Source organism: Corvus moneduloides, chromosome 3 (assembly GCF_009650955.1).
Source record: "Corvus moneduloides isolate bCorMon1 chromosome 3, bCorMon1.pri, whole genome shotgun sequence".
NCBI classification, from domain to species: Eukaryota; Metazoa; Chordata; class Aves; order Passeriformes; family Corvidae; genus Corvus; species Corvus moneduloides.
Window position 1 is genome coordinate 60,812,252 of NC_045478.1, and position 16,760 is coordinate 60,829,011.

General features: G+C 40.6%; 1 protein-coding gene across 2 annotated transcripts in view; it reads left to right on the plus strand.

Moving 5' to 3' along the window:
* The first annotated feature begins 1,376 nt into the window (after window positions 1-1,376).
* Window positions 1,377-16,760, plus strand: part of IYD (iodotyrosine deiodinase) — a 55,003-nt gene continuing 39,619 nt past the window's right edge. The window contains exons 1-6 of one of the 2 annotated variants that reach the window (XM_032101845.1): window positions 1,387-1,477; window positions 3,362-3,601; window positions 10,042-10,236; window positions 12,255-12,414; window positions 13,626-13,782; window positions 15,484-16,058. In XM_032101845.1, coding sequence (XP_031957736.1) covers window positions 1,438-1,477; window positions 3,362-3,601; window positions 10,042-10,236; window positions 12,255-12,414; window positions 13,626-13,782; window positions 15,484-15,666 — 975 coding nt within the window. In that variant the 5' untranslated portion in view covers window positions 1,387-1,437 and the 3' untranslated portion in view covers window positions 15,667-16,058. Of the gene's footprint in view, window positions 1,478-3,361; window positions 3,602-10,041; window positions 10,237-12,254; window positions 12,415-13,625; window positions 13,783-15,483; window positions 16,059-16,760 lie in introns of those variants that run through there. The other variant, XM_032101846.1, reaches the window with a different exon arrangement.

Consider the following 16,760-nt stretch of genomic DNA (forward strand, 5'->3'; position numbering starts at 1 on the left):
ATCATGTGACGGTCTCGTGCCCAGCCACCGCACAACTGTTTGCGTGATCGTTGTGTGACTGTCCCACCATGGGACAGTCCACTACTGGCATTTGCTCATCACATGTTTTTACTTTGAGAAAAAAAATAAAGGGCTGTATTTGATACTAGAGCACTTTTTATTTTTTCTTCAGAAGAACAGCAACTACGCACAAAATTTAATGGGAAATATTAAAGAAAGAATTTTGGGGCCAGGAGCTTTTAGTATGATGGTCTGTACTTCTCAGGAGTGCTTACATGATTTTCATGCAGTAATAGTGGAGTACTTTGATGTTCTCAATAGTTCCATTTCTATCAACATTTTCTAAATTCTTTACATGTTTTTTAGAAAAGCTCTATTAACTACTAGGAGTGGAGTTATTTGTAATGTTAATTCTGACTTTTTTGAGACTTAAAAACCCCCCCAAAATTCAGCTGCTAGTCTTAAGAGTTTACTGTAGAACAGAAGAAATAATTGTAATAAATTTTCTTGAACTTGTCATTATAATAATAATGATCACGTTTCTATAAAGCTTGGATTGAAAAAAAATCTAACAGAAAAACTGATTGAAATCTACCATGCAAAAATGGACTGCTTCCTTCCTCTTTCCCACAGTTCCTCAAGACATCACCATGTTTCTGTTTGGAATTTCTACAATATACAGTTATTTATACTATATCAGGTTTTAATTAAACAAGGAGTTCAACCTCACAATTTTCAATATGTAACACCAAGTAGATTTTGCTTAATACCAAATGGACTTTTATTTAGCTTGCTTTCTTTGTTTCTCTGTTCAACAAAAGGAAAATTAATATCACCTCTAAGGAAGTCAAAGTTATTCTGGAGCAGTGAGCTATTACAAAGTTTCCAGCATTGCAAGTAGACATAGTTATTTTAAACTCATCATTCAGCCTTCTATATAGCTTCTCTCACTTTCAGCACAGACCTGTCTCTTCATGGGATGGATTCTCAGCTGCAAAGCATCCAGATCCTAATTTTTGTGTACGTGAATATTCAAGGTTAATATATTCCCCATGGGAGAAACAGTCAGTGCCATTCAGACCACATTCTGTTTTCCTCCTTTGCTACAGAGTAGGCTGTTGAAAATGTGTCTGATGGAATTGCAGGTTTCGTCTCTAGTCTCATGAATTAATTTAATGTTTCTAATTGAGATTAGGTAAAGTAGCTCTCCCTCTGTCCAGTCAGCCAGCAGGTGGGACAAATGAGTTTAAATATCTACTCTAAATCAAGGAGAGAGAAAATAAATGTACAACTTTTTTTTTTTCCTTCACATGATAATTGTTTATGTTCCTGTAGAGTGTATGAGTTTTGGAGCTTTTTGTAGGTGCAGTCCAAATCAATGACCCAAGCACATGTCCCAGGTCACAAATTGACTGAAGAGTAGGGAAGACAAGATTCATGGCTTGGATTTTCAAGCAAATTGTCCTCTTAGCCACAGGTAGGTGGATGTTTATTGCCAACTTTACTGGATTAGATTAGGTTAGATTAGGAACCTAAGTACAACTTTTGCATGTCCTCTTTATTACATTTCTGATGGATTTGTGCAGTCCCTTGGCTGGTTCTGGGGCTACTCTGCTTACACAGATCCCAAATATTGCCTGTAAGGACCAGTGCCGACAGGGACTGGGGGCCTGTGTGTTGGAGTAGGATACAGTGCAACAGCAGTAAAGTTTATTCTGTATCTGAGCTGGGCAGCTGAGAAAGTCCAGCTTGGGTACCAGCTTTCAGGCAGTTTCAATTTGCCTCTAAGCACATCTAGACAATATGTGCACAGCTGTGAAATTTGCTTGTCCTTGCCCTTTTAACACAAGGAGCTTCTAGTAAAAGAGGATACACATCTGGACTGTCAGCCAGACTTCCATTGACCAGTGTGGTCACACATTCCTCTTCTTGTGCAGCAATGTGGTCATTAATCTGTGCTTCCCAACACATGGACCAATCCTCAAGGCAGCTGGCAGTATCTGCTGGAGCACTGGAAGGTAGGGAGCCCTTGGAGTGACAGTGTCAAAAGGGACCAGTAAGGGTGTGCTGAGTGCTGCAAAACTGGTGAGATGAGAGGCGTGAGTGGTAGGGTATGGACTGAGAACCTGTCAGGATGAAACCTGTGCATACCCCAACTTCTCTCTCCCCTTTGCATCCTGGTTTTCACGTTGAGGAAACTGGGGGTGCCCTAGGGAGGGACTGCAATGACCCCTGCAGGTGCCAGCTGCAGTGCTGACCTGCCCTGGGACTCACTGTCTCCTGGCATGGCTACACTCACAACTGCTCCCACTTATCTTGGGGGGGCTTACTCAAAATGCAGATTAACTTGCTGTGGATGCTGGGACATCAGAAATGGCCCTGTATGGCATGAGATAAGGCTTGGCAGGTGCTAAGAAGGGCTGATGGGCACTGGTGACTGCATGCACAGAGTACCCCTGCACCCTGCTTTCCAGCACAGCCCTCAGCAGCCACTGCTGTCTGACATGTTATTATCCAGTATGTCCCAATAGCCCCAGGTAAAGACAACAATTCAATGCTGCTGTGTTGGTTCAGTTCCCAAGCAGCTGGCTGAGGTAAAAGTGGGTTAAGCATTTAGACATTGACCATTATTGGATTATACCAGGATCCTATCGGTTTTTAATCTTTGATAGGATGCTGGAACATGGCTTTAAAATTCACTGCAGCCCTCACGTATTTTTTACTTTGATTTCTTGAATTCTTCTTGTCAGTTCCCCCAGGACATCCAGGATGAATACAGGGCTCTGTGAATTGTCTCACTCATGTTTTATACAGAGGCAATTCTGCCCCTTTACTTATCTGTTCTATTGACCTGTTGACAGAGCTGAGGGTGGTGCTGCAAGCTGATTTTCAATTGGTGATGTCCTGAATTCCTGGGATACATGTAAAATGCTAATTTTATTAGTTAAACATTGAAGACATGACATTAGTTTTTAAAAGTCATATTCCTACTTGGGTCTTCTCATAATCACTGTTACAAGGAAGATTACTGAGCTGACCATAAAAATAAGAGGGGAGAAGTCTTGCCTCAATCAGAAATTTTGAAAGACCTTGGGATTTTTAAATTTATTTTGCACTGGACAGCATTTATGTGTATGATCATTGCCTCTGGTTGCTGTTTATAAGCTGTTTCTTCTCAGAAAATATATAAACCTGGCTCTGGAGTTTTTTTAACTGCAGGAGGTGTTTATTAACAGCAGGAGCCCATCACAGATGAGATTGTGGGGGCGGTGTCTGAAAAGTAGAAGCAAGATCAGGTGGAAGACTGAACCTTGAGTTCCACCCCCTTTTGCTTACTGCCTTGCTGCTCTTCCCTCTTTAGCCTCTCCTTTTCAAGAGAAACTACAGAACTTGGAACAAAGGCTCCACATTTCCGTAGCCATGGCACTCTTTTCTTTCCTCACCCCAGTCTTTATAGCCATTATATGTGTTTTGATTGGGGTAATAATGAAGAAGACTAATGGAGAGAAGGAAAAACGTGACACTAAAAGCAAGCATCCATCTCGCCCATGGGTGGATGAAGATTTAAAAGATGGAACTGACCATCCCTTAGAAGAAGAAGGTAAGAAAAATCTTATCCCAGACGCTTTAGTTGTTTGAATTTTATCTGCTGATATACAAATAAAGGAGGTGCAATCTGCTGGACTTCTCCACAGTAACAGCAGTGCTCAGCGCACCACTGCTGCTGTGCCCTGAGCTTGTCGGCTCCCAGGAAAGAGACAGTCCTCATGTCATGTTGCTCTTGGTTTAAATCTCTTTTCCCTCCAGACCCCACAGATCAGAGTGCAATATATATATATATATATATAAATATATATTCTCAGAGACTCCTGTCTGTTCCTTTGTACAGCATATCTCAGACCTATGGGGGACTCTATGGACAGTGTAAGGAAAGGAAGGAGATCCTGCTGAATTCCCCACAGTCCCTCCCCAGGCCTTGTTAGTGAGAGCAAAGGGAAGACCTGAGCAGAGTGTTTCTATCTGCAAGTCATCCCACTTTGTCACCCAGTGCTACATATTTGGTCTCAACACTGCTAAAAAGTTGGAAATGGGTTTATTACTGTTTTTACAGAGGTCCTCCATTTGTGGCTTCTGAGAATGTCAGTGGCAGCTTTGTTGGGAGCTGTGTTGATCAAATATTTAAGAGCAAAATGTGGTGCTGGTGATAATCTGTTCACTTAGCTGCATATTTTGAACCCGTACAGAATGCCCTTTATTTTCAGTAGCTCTTTTTGATTCACAGCTTGGACAAAAGTCTAAGTACAAAATGTACCCTTCCTTCTTCTTACTGTTCTACTATCCTCCATAAACTCACTTTATTTCCTTGTGAAGTAAAAATCTACAGAGTTCTGTTCCTATGAAGTTTTAAAGTTGTAGTTAATACAGACCTTTTTTTTTCTTTTTTCTCCCTCAAGCTGGTTTCAAAGGCTTTTTGAGGCGTCTGGGTTATTTTTTCCCATAATGACATTTTCCCTCAGTCTGCTTCTAGAAATCTTAAAACTTACGTTGCACATAGACCTATTTCTAAGAACGATTATAGCTTTTCTCAGTGTTCAGTGTACTTCAGGTTAGTGTTGTTTATCAGTTTCTGAAAATAGTTGATACCAGGAAGGGTTTAAACCCTGTTGCCTATTTTCCAAATATATAAAATTTCTTTACAAATTAGTTTATGTGATGTATCCTCCTTTGTTCAATGCAAAGTAGATTCTGTATAAAATTATCCCATAATTTCTTTGTCGCTAATGGCTTACTAGTTCAGTTAAATTGCTGCAAGTTCAAATGATCATATATGAATTATCATCTTGGACTATAGCTGTTTCTGTTAGTCAAAAAATTTAGATCCCCTGCATAAGCAAACCTATTAGCTCTTAACAAGGAATCTTACCGCCACAGCTCCATATATCAAATTTTAGTCTTTATGTGTTAGTTGCTTTCCCTGTTGTTCAGGTGCTAAATTCGAAACTGTACTGGTTTAAAATTGCTTGCAAAAATTTTGACAGGTAGGCATGTTAGTACTGTTGCTAAGTTTTATTTGCTTTTAAATAAAAGCTTTCTCAATATACCATGGCATCCGATATTAAATTTTCTTGCTATTTTGCTTTCCCTTAATGGTGTATGATTCAAACCAATGTCTTTGCAGAACAGTCATGTCTTTTATCTCTAGAAATATTAAAATAATTTTATCATTCATAGGGAAGTTTTCTTCAGCAACTCAGCCTAAGTGAGAAGAGTAGCAAGGAGGAGTAGAACAGTTAGTAATAAAAGTCTTAATAAAGGATCAAAATATGTTAACCTTGTGGTCAGCGTTAAAACTTTCACTAACTGCATTAGATGCTGAAATGGAAACATAGATGTAAAAAGAGATTTTTTTAATAGTAAAGAATACTTTACCTGCTGTGTAAATTCTGCTGTTTTATTTATGTATGTTACTTTAGCAGACAAACTCAGTTCTGCTTAAATGTCTCAAGCTGGTTTGTGTTTAAAGTTCCTCTGAAGAGAATTTGAGTTAGATAACATGAAGCATTCTTAAGGCCTTGTCTAAAGCTAGAATCTAGGGCTGCCCTAGGTGAACAAGCTGAATTTTCAACAGCCCCCTGAATAGGAAGGGGCAGCCGAAGACCAAGTCTTTTGATTCATGTCCCTGACCAAAGCAAGGTCTATTTGCTGAGTGAAGCACTCTGCTAGAAAAGCACCAACCTTACTTGTAGATGTCAGCCCCACGAGTCTTCCCTGAAGTGGAACCGTCAGGGATGTTTCCCATGAGAAGGACATACCTTTGAGCAGCAGAGCATTCAGTGTAAGTAGCTGAACTGCTTGGGCAGACTCAGTAGGGTCACTTACTGGCAGTGAAGGGTAGAATGGTGAGGGCCAAGTGCTCCTGAGCTTGTCTGTGTTCTGCTTTCCGTAGCTAAAGAGATGGATGTTTCTTGGAGCAGCCAGAGACCCATTCTTTTGTTAAGTCCAAAACACTCAGTCCATTTGTTTAATGGTTTAACTGGCAGTACTTCAAATTTGTTTGCATGCCCATCTATCCTGTAACTTTTTTCTTCATTTATAATATACAGAATGAGAGATTGTTGTGCTGTAGATTGGCAAGGATGCTCTGTATATGTGTATATCTGGCTGTGTCTTGCATTAGGCCATGTGTAATTAGACCAGTTGGATACAGATGAAAAATGTTTTTTCAGCCTTGCCTTGAATGTTGAGTCACAAGGGCTTCCTTATAGTAGCAGGCATCTTATCCCAAAGTGGTGCTACCTTGTCTCCCATTGCTTCAGAATAGATCTGGACGGTTGGAAAAAAAACTTCAGTCTCTAGCCCAGGGAGCTTCATATATATTGATCATTTTTTGGTCATGCCGTCAGAGCCATACAACTGATGGATAAGGTAAATACAGACCCATTTTATAGTGGTGTGGAAGATGAGGTTGAATTATATTTGCATCTTTGTTATTCTGAGGAACACTTGCAGAGATTAAAAGCAAAGGCATTTTATTACTACATATTTAATTGTGGGAGCACTAATGATACACTCTACTTAGGGACTACAAAGCAATGCACAAAGTACCAAATGTTCCATTTCTTCTGAAAATGCACTGCTGGTTGCTTGTGATACTCCTTGTAATAGACCTGTCCCACTTAAAAGCATTTCTCCTCTCCCCAGTTTCAAAGACTTCCCATATCTTAATAAAACTACTACTGACATGAATGAGGCAGTAGCATTTTAAATTTACTTTTCAATGACAGTTCATGTTTTGTATCATTTAGGAAGACAGGACTTAGATGGACACAATGCCTTACTGTGTGTATCTTCCTGCTGCTGCAGATACATCCAGCCTTTGTCATCAGCTGAATGAACATGAAAACTGGACTTTTGTGACCTTTTTCCTTTAACTTTGCTGAAAGGCTGGTCCAGAATTTCATGTTATGGGTTAAAAACCCTCCTCTACTTTCCTACCTGCCCAAACTTATTTAAGACCACTGTGTACCTTTTTAATCTGTTCCATCCTCTTGATTTTAAAGGATTCTCTTCCAGCCCTGGTATACACCCTTCTGTGGTTTATGGATAGCAACCAGATTACATCTCAGCTTTCCTTATCCTAGGTTTTCTCTTTATTCAACAGCCACTCATTTCTCTTGAGATCTTAAGAAACCACCTGCAACTGTATTCCAGTTGAGGTAATTTTCACAATATTTTGATGCTGGGTTTCTTTCTTCCAGGGTCTGTGCCTCTCCAACTTACTACTTCTTTTGCTTAAGATCCCAGACCCACTCTTGAGAGTTTTCAGGATCAGCCTGCTAACCACTATTTATAACCCACTAGAAGGATAATCAATCTCTTTTAGTTCTCTATTAGTCACACTCAGTTCAGGGTTGGATTCACTACTGGGATTCCTGTAGTGGCCCTTTTTGTGGCAGTCTGCCATTAATCAGACAAAGAACAGGGTCAGTTACCCAGCATTTAAGTCCAAAGATCTGAAAGCTTTCTTTATACACTTTTAATTTTTTTCCTACGCATCATGTCTTTACACTGGAAAAGAGAATTAGAGAGGAATTGTAAGCTTAGGAAGCAATTCCCTAGAGAAGAAACTTGTTTGGAAAGAAAGTGCAGTGGTCTTGATTGGGGTTTCTCAAGGATCAGTCTCAGGACCAATTGTTAATACTATCTAGTGGTCTTTGCATAAAACCAAGGAGGGTACAAGTGAAATTTCTTAATGACATACAGCCTGACATGAAGCCAGCAACACAGAGAAGTGTCAGTGCAGGTAAAATAAGTGGCCAACAGAAGTGAAATGGTAGCTTATTGTTCTCAGTGTGAGTTTGTAATTAAGAACTCATGCTTCAAACTGAGGTAAAATTTATTACAGATTTGCAGGCTGATTATAACCTCCCATATGGACTCTGGGAAGAACATAGTCATCATCCTAAAATGTATCCAGAGAGGATTTTCTGATCAAGATAGAAAAGTAGTACTTTTAAAGTGAGATTCCATTTGGGATGTCTGAGCCAAAACCACTCCAGATTTGCTTAAAAAACAGGAAGCTTGATGACTACTGTAAATGGGCAACAGAATTGATGGCAATCTTGAGAATGTGGCTAACAAGATAATAGACTTACTAGCAGGATGTCTGTTGTCCATCAAGTGGTGGAATACACAGAGATATCAACAAGACACTTGTGGTATTGTATAACGTGACCGTACCAACAGGAGTATGTCTAAACACAGCAATTAAAGATATAGAGAGCGTGCACTAAACAGATGGTGCTGATAATGATTTTAAGTTAGCATATGGATAATGTTAACTGCTAAGAAAGAATGGTAGACACATGGTGGAAGAGAATATATAATAGATGAATTTATTAAAAAAAAAAAATTGCCGGGAGAGTTTTGGTTTTGTGTGTCAGTTCCCACATTTCTGGATTCTTCTGCTTCAGCCAGTATTCCCATGTTGAGTGTATTGAGATTTTCCATTCTCACGAGTTGTCTCACCTTTGTCCCATGTACAAATATCTTTGAAAGTACATTTCTTTTTTCAGCTTATTATTAAGATGAGCTATCTTGACCAAACAGCAGCTTCCCTTCTTCTCTTCTACTTATATGGGAAACGTCCCCTCCCCCCAAAACAACCAAGCACTCATCACTATTTTCCTGAGTGTAAACTACAGAGGAAACATTGTCAAGAGGCACCCTTTTACTTTTTATTGTACAAGATGATTAAAAAAAATGATTTTTACAAGGGGTCACTGCTTTCCATTAACCTGGAGCCAGGTCCCTGCAGACTATGACCAAGAGTGCTTAACACAGGCATGAAATGCTGAACCTAACATATTCTCAGGGTGAATTCTTTGTTTGCAAAATGAAGTGTGTGTTGTTTGGGGACCAGAACCATTCCGTTTAGGTTCATGTATGAAACTGGATTTATTTCACTCCTTGCATAGGCTGAGCCACGCTTGTGAATATTTCACTGCTTTTAAAATGAACAAAAAGTCAGCCTGGTCTCTAAGGCAACTGCCTTCTACTAAAACACAGAAGTAATTGCTGTTTGAATTTGTGCTGGAGATTGCTATGATTTGGGAATAATAGTCTAATAGCAACAGAAAAGAACTGTAATATTTTTTCCTGACTCAGCTCTCTGTAGCAGATTGCTCAATACTATTGACTAGTCAAAATGCAGCATTTAAATGGCTGTAAGTTCCACATCATAGTTGCAAAAAAAATGCTATCTCTGCTTATTCTAGGAATACAGGGGAGAAAGAGACCTCAGAGACAACAGAAGACTCATTTTGTGATATAAACAGACAGATTTCAGTGAAATGGGGAACCATTTTGAGTTCTTAAATTAAAGACAAGAAACACAATATCCTACATTTGATATGTTGTTATCCTAAGTATAGATGCCTGACGTCCATTTCCTCCTGTGCTGAAAGTAGCGGGAAACCAAGGAGCTTGACCACAAAGTCGCATTTCTGCAGAGCCAAGGCTTGCAATGCTTCTGCTATGAAATGTGAATATGGAAGAAGTTGACATTCACCTCTTCAAAGGAGATTTTACACAAATCGGTAGTTAAGCTCTCTCCTTAAATTCAGTAATTTAATTGATTTTTTTTTTTTCTTATTAAACTGCTCAAGAAGGAGCACACATGTTCACATTTATTTGCTGAGAACAATGGGCTGGAAGACTGTCCACTTTTTCAATGCTGTTTCAGCTTGTAACCCATTTTTGCAGGCTGAAGTGGAGAAGGCAATGACTTCTTTGTGGATCACACTTGCTAGAGCCAGCCAGGACCCTCTTGTCTCTTGGTATTTAAACAAGGTGTTTATTCAGTACCTGGAGCTGGGGATCAATGAGTTTTGTCAACTGGAACCTCAGACTTTGCATTACCAGTGGTGTAGAAGTGCAGTGTATGCCAGTGCAGGACAAAGTGCCTTATGGTGTGAATGCCAAGGATATTGACAGCATTCTCCAGCAAAAAAATCCCTAACTGCTTGTATTTTCTTGCAGAGGGTGATGAAGAGTGGCAAGGACTTGAAGAAAATGTTGCCCATGTCCCCTTTACTGGTGAGCGCTACTCTGAGGCCGAAATGATTAAAAGGTCACGGGCGTTTTACGAGCTTCTAAATAAGCGTCGATCTGTCAGGTTTCTCAGTGATGAGCCGGTCCCCAGGGAGGTTATCGATAATGTCATCAGAACAGCAGGTAGGTACCGAGTGGTTCAAGGTCTTGGGGGAAAAAAAAAGGATCAGCATTGCTGTTCAACTGTGTAACTGTGAAAAGGTGGTGTGGAAAAGCCAAGAGAACTGGCATTTTGCTTATGGTTTTCGTAGATTCACCTGTAGCTGGAATGAATTAGCACCCATTGATTGATTGGAAATTACTCAGTTTGAACAACTGTATGTTGGAGACTGGTTTGGAGCACTCCCAATTCCTTTGTGTTTGCAGTTCACCCATGAAGGAAGAAGAGTATTTCAACAGCATGAAAAAAATCACTTAATTTTCAAACTTTAAAAGATGTTACTTAAAATAAAATTGATGTATGGTTTATTGACACATCTTTCAAATAGAAATATTGAAATGTTTTCTCAAAAATGTCAAGACGTGTACTTCACATGCTTTAAAATTTAATGCATTATGATGATATTTATCATGTGTGAGGTTTTTTTTTTTTTGGGTCCCCCCACAAACAAATAGATGAAATTCTCAGCCATGCAAAATATTTCAGTTGACATAAATGGTTGGTGCTTAATAAAGGGAAAGAATTTCAGTCTAGAACAAAAAACATTTTCCAGTTCTTCCAGCAGCAGTGCCAGAACCCTGTTGCATATGATTGGAGTGTTATGCTGAGGACCTTCATAGAGTTCATTTGTCTGAATGTCAGAAATTGATTCTCTTTTTGTTGTGGTTGTTGTTGAGAATCTATGTGTTTCAAATCATTACTATCATGTCCTGGCCTAATCTTATCTCTGCTTTAGTAACATTGACTTCAGCCAGGAGTGGTTTTCACCCTCATTATTTCTATTATTCTATGAGCCAGCTGCTGCTACTATAGAAAATACTCCCAAGCTGCCTTAAAGTTCAGTAGCCTTTAGCAGGCTTAATAATTTAAAGATTGTCCACATTTGAGGTGCATTATTTTCCCTTTAAAAACCGTAAGCAGCTTTGTTATTGCACTGTAATGAGTGTCCATCTCCCTCTAATTAACTTGGAGTCATTAAAACACTGAGCATGTTTTGGCAAATGCAGCAAAGCAAACAAGGCTGGTGTGCAGATGAAGTACTTAGTAATGGTGAAAGCTTTGGGCTGTGTAGAGCAAAAGAAAAAGGGAAGCATGAATGCCATCAGTTTTTACCCAAAACTGAATGGAGGAGAGCCAAGGTTCACAATATAAAAACACTTTCATATATCAAGATAGTTCAAACTGCTTATTCAGTGTTTCTCGAACTAAAATCAGTCCTTAGTATTGTATGCATTCAAGATCTTCAAATATTTTTAAGTGTGTATGAGGGATCAGAGAGATCTACACAGTCTTCTTAACCTATATATATGTGAACCTGTGCATATATATTTTCTTCAGCTTCTGGCTTTTAACCTCAATGCAGTTAAAATATTCTCCAGTGGTGTTGGTGGGTGAGCAAGTACAGATTTAATATGTGCACACCTATAAACACCAGCTGTCTGTGGGACAATGAACTCAAACCTGTACGCTCTATGGCAGATGTCTGTGTTGTACAGCTCCTTATCTTTGTCAGTCAGTGACAGATTCCTGCAGGTGGTAACTTAGCCTTGTTTTCCTGAAAGCCATTACTTTCATCCTTTAGCAAATCCACGTGTCAGAGTTGGCGGTGTATTCAGACAGTGCTCTGCTCTTGGTACAACAATTTGCAATAGCCTTACTGCATTCATATATTGCACCATATTACTGCCTCATCATAAGAACCACCAAAAAAGGAATTTTTTACAAATCCTTAATGCTGGCTTCCTGTAAGATGGCAGTATGAAAGGACTAACTTCTGTTCTTCAATGGGATTTCACATTCTTTGAGAAGGAAATGAACAGGATTGTCTGCCAGAACTTATCTCAGTCCTTTTCTTCCCATCTCATCCACGTGCTTTCCCACTGCTCAACTGGTCAGCCTGAAAGCTCACAAGGAAGAGCTGATACCTCTCACTGCCCACCCTCCTTCCTGAGTTTTCATCTTTTCCTGTTTTTCTATGAAGGTACTTCACCTAGTGGAGCACACACTGAGCCCTGGACCTTTGTGGTAGTGCAAGATCCAGATTTAAGACATAAGATTCGTGAAATTGTAGAAGAAGAGGAGGAAATCAACTACAAAAAAAGGATGGGAGACAGATGGGTTAATGACTTGAAAAGATTGAGGTATGAAAAGTCAATTACCTGAGGGGTTTGAAGAGAGCTGCTATTTCAGTGTAGGATAGACTTGTATAATTTTCCATTTCTTCCTCCCTCTCACTTTTAATATTTTTCTAAAATTCATGTTTGGAAAAAAAACTTATAAATATGTGTAAAATTGTGCCTTGGTGGCTGGTTCATAAAATTGCTTCCAGTAAAAAAAATTACATGCTCTCCATTTTGAAAGTTTTCCAAGCATTTGGCTCCATCATTATTTTTTCCTATGTAACCTCTGTGGCTGAAACTCTTGTCCCAGATTTTTCCTGTTGTTTGCCAAACAGTGAAGCTCCCAAAGTCATCGGAAGCTTTGCTACTGACTGAGGAAGCCCCAAGGCCTGTCCCTATCCAAGTGCTGAATTATGCAATAGTTAATTGTTCCAAATGCCCTCCGAAGTCTGACCGACTTGCTTAACTTCACATGATGTGAAGATGTCTACTGAGATGTCCACTTGTCAAATGGAGCATATGCACAAATCTTGGTAGAGTTGACCTGCCCTTGACCTTGCCTACTTGTTTGAGAATGTTACTGTTTTTCAGGTGCTTAGGTGCTATGCAAATTTATGTGCTATGGAAACAAATGCCAGGGGTTCTTATGTTTTGAGTGAGAACAGTAGAAGCACTCATTTTCTTGTCTAAATCCTATATCATGAATGTCATTTAAGAAATAGGGAACCAAATGAATTGTAACAGGGATGAAATACCCAGGATCAGAATAATAATTTTTTGCCATTGGAATGTATTTAGGTTTAGACCTTAGACAATAAAGTTTTGAAATTTTCTGACAGCAGTTTTCCCTGCAATGACAAAAAAGTTGTCACTGCTTGTAACAGGCAAATCTGCAAAATTCCAGGAATTAAATAATCTCAAAGGCAAATGCTTATGAGGCCAGGTCATAGATAAGAGGTCAAGAACTATCTCTTACTTGTGTGCAATTCCACTCTTCAGAGTGAGCATGTCAGCTCCTCAGCCAAATCTGTTAAAATTGAGAACTCTATTCAAGCTTTTTTTTTTCTTTCTGAAATGTTTCTATTTAAGATGATAATACTTAATCCTTTGCAGTAAATGTTCTAAGGTTTAGTCTACTGCTATAATTGGCCTGTACCTTTAGTGCCCCTTTGCAGTAACTTACACGAAAGTGAAAAGGTCGCAAAATAAATGTCTTAAACATTCTTTTGCAGGACAAACTGGATCAAAGAGTACTTGGACACTGCTCCGTATTTGATCCTCATTTTCAAGCAGGTATATGGGCGGCTTCCAAATGGCAAAAAGAAGACCCACTATTACAATGAAATCAGTGTTTCTATTGCCTGTGGTATCCTGCTTGCTGCACTGCAGGTATGTTGACAGAACTGACATATTGGGACTCAATATATTAGTTTGGATTACATACCAAGATTATTCTGCCCAAATGAGGGTGGAACCCAATTTAGATTTTAACATTTTCAATCTCCCGGATTACTCCAATTCCTGACAATATGTCTTAGTTTGGAGTTTTAAAGTTATGCTACTGAGATCTACATCTGAGAAGGTGATTCCTATCCTCAGTACTGGTTAACAGGAAGAAAAATATAATGTAGCTTCCAGAGTTGTCACTCTTCTCTCGGCACAGGCTTCAGCCCCTGTGGTTTCTGCCTTATGCTAACAAGGCTGACAGGCTCTTCAGACTACCCAAGCATGGCTGTGCAGTGCCACACTGGCCCTTTCTTTTAGGTAATCCCTATAAAACAGCTTGACACCAAATCACTTTTAGTATACAATGCTGGAAAAAAAAAAAAATCAGGAACATATTCCACAGGACAGGCTGTACTATTTCAATCAGTCTTTCTGAGGCATTTCTGAAAGTGAACTGATTTCTAAAGCTCAGCATGTTTGACACCAGCCAGTTAGATTTTCTCAGTGGTTTCTCAGTACTCAGTTCTGCTTCCTGTATCTGATGTACTCACACAAGTGTTAAATGGAGAAGCTATTCTGATAGTTAACCTGGCCTGTCAGCAAGATAACAGCAAGGTGCTTCCTCTTATATTAGGCCAATTTCCTACCAGGCACTGGCATTTCTCCTCCATTCTGTTTTGAATGACACTTCCTTTCATGCATTGCTGCTCCTCAGGCACCATTCAGCACCACCACTATTAGCTTTTCTTCTCTTGAGAAGATCATAGAGATTGCTTAACATGACAGGTGCATTTCCTAGGCACCTCTCCCTGGCTGACTTTTGTATCTCAAAGCCTCCCAAAATGCCTGAATTACATAGACATAGAGACTGAAATCCAGATGTGCAGCTCTCAGGAAAAGACTCAGCTGTGTGGTCATATCTTGGATGATGTCAGCTTTTTATTGTTTGTCAGATTTTTTAGGGGTTTTGTGAGATTTTGTATAAGAGGAAGAATGATACATAGACTTATTTTGGGATTCTGATGTAATCCGTAACAATGGCCACTGTGAGAGATGCCAACAGACTCCTGTGACAACTTCTGAGGCAGGGCCTGTGCCCCCTAACCCTGTGAGGTACAGCTCTTGAGGAGGAACAAGTGTTCACAATGCTGTAAGGCACCTTCCTGCCAGCTGTATGGAGGCAAGAACCAAAACATTTCTCTGTGTGAGCCAGATCACAGAATCATGGAATAGTTTGGTTTGGAATGGATGTTTCAAGGTCATCTAGTCCAACCCCCAGCCCCATGGGATGACATTCCAATCATATTCCCACAACTGCCTCTCAACTTCCCTGTGGCTATGGATCCCCCATCACACTGAGCACAGCAGGCAGGCTCTGGCTGTACAGCACACAGACATGGCAGGCAGACTGGGCTGCTGCTGTGGTGGAGAAACGCTCTACTTCTCTGTAAGCAGAGCAGGCGTCTTTTATGGTACCATTGAGGCTGTCAGTAAATCAGGGGTTCTCAAGCCTGCAGCAGGCCTAACGAAGTAGCATTTCTGGGCTAGTCAACAGAAGGGTGTGTACAGGTGTGGTGGGAACAACCACTACAAATACAGAGCACAGACCTCTGTCTCACTCTGTCACTGTCTGTCTTGCTGCAGAATGCGGGTCTGTACACAGTGACCTCCACACCCCTCAACTGTGGCCCCCAGCTCCGGGTGCTGCTCCAGCGCCCAGCAAACGAGAAGCTTCTCTTGCTGCTCCCTGTTGGTTATCCCAAGAAAGATGCCACTGTGCCTGCGCTGACTCGGAAGCCGCTAGAAGACATCATGGTGGTCATGTGAACCCAATGCCTGGAAGAAGGAGTGCATCCCTGCTGACAGCTGAAGTTGTCACTGCTGTTTCTGTGCATTGTCCCCCTGTGTCACTGTTGCTCTGGCTCTTTACTCTTCTATTTCTTTTAGTGTTAGTAATCTACCAACAGCAGTGAGCAGTCAAGCACTGTGCCTTTGACAGTGCTGTTACCTATCTGACCAGGGCATTGTTCCAGGGGATATGTACAATGGCATTTAAATGACCTTCATCGCTTGATTTTTCTCATGCATTGTGGGGACAAATCTCTCCTTGAACTGGAATATGTATTTTCCTTTTACTTTTGTGATTGCCATTACACAGTTATTTTAACTTAAGAATTTTAATGAAGGTGGTACTGAAAGATACAAAGAGGTCAAACTCAGCTGTCCTATCTCGGTCAGTGTGTGCTGTTTAAATGCCCCTTCCCCTCCACTGTGTTCAGCTATGTGTAGAAAGATGCTATTTTCCTCTTACATGGTAGGATTTCTCTACTTGATTGATCTCAAAAACTTTCTCTATACCAGGCTTTCTTAAACTATTGTGGCTACGAGTGTCTTAGGTTGGGGGAAATTTAGTAGGAACAAGGCATATAATTTGCTTGTTAGCATTTATTTATACATGTTCCCGGCAAAATTACATCGTGTAGTAGCTATCAATCGCATTCCTGGTACTTGCTGCTTCCACTGGAAGCAGTCCAGAGGGAACTACTATTCTGGTTATCCTGTTTACCTGCAACGATACCAGTTTAACACCCTGAAATTGAAACTGCTTTAGAGACCTTGACACATGAGAGGTGCTTTCATGTCAGCCGAGACCAGGGATTTGGGAGCGGCGCGCTGGGAGGGCTGGCGCTGCCGATGGCCGGGCGGGCAGAGCCCCCTCGTGGGGCCGCGGGTCCCGCCGGCTCCGCCAGCAGCGAAAGGGGAAACGCTGAAACAGACGCGTCCTTCCTGCAGGTCTCTCTATTCTGGGGAACACTTTCCCACCCTGACCTCTGCTGCATCTAACGCAGGCAAGTTCAGCCAAACTGGCTTCAGCCGTCCTTGAGGGATGAGAGGCTGGAGAGCACTGCCACAGAAAGGGA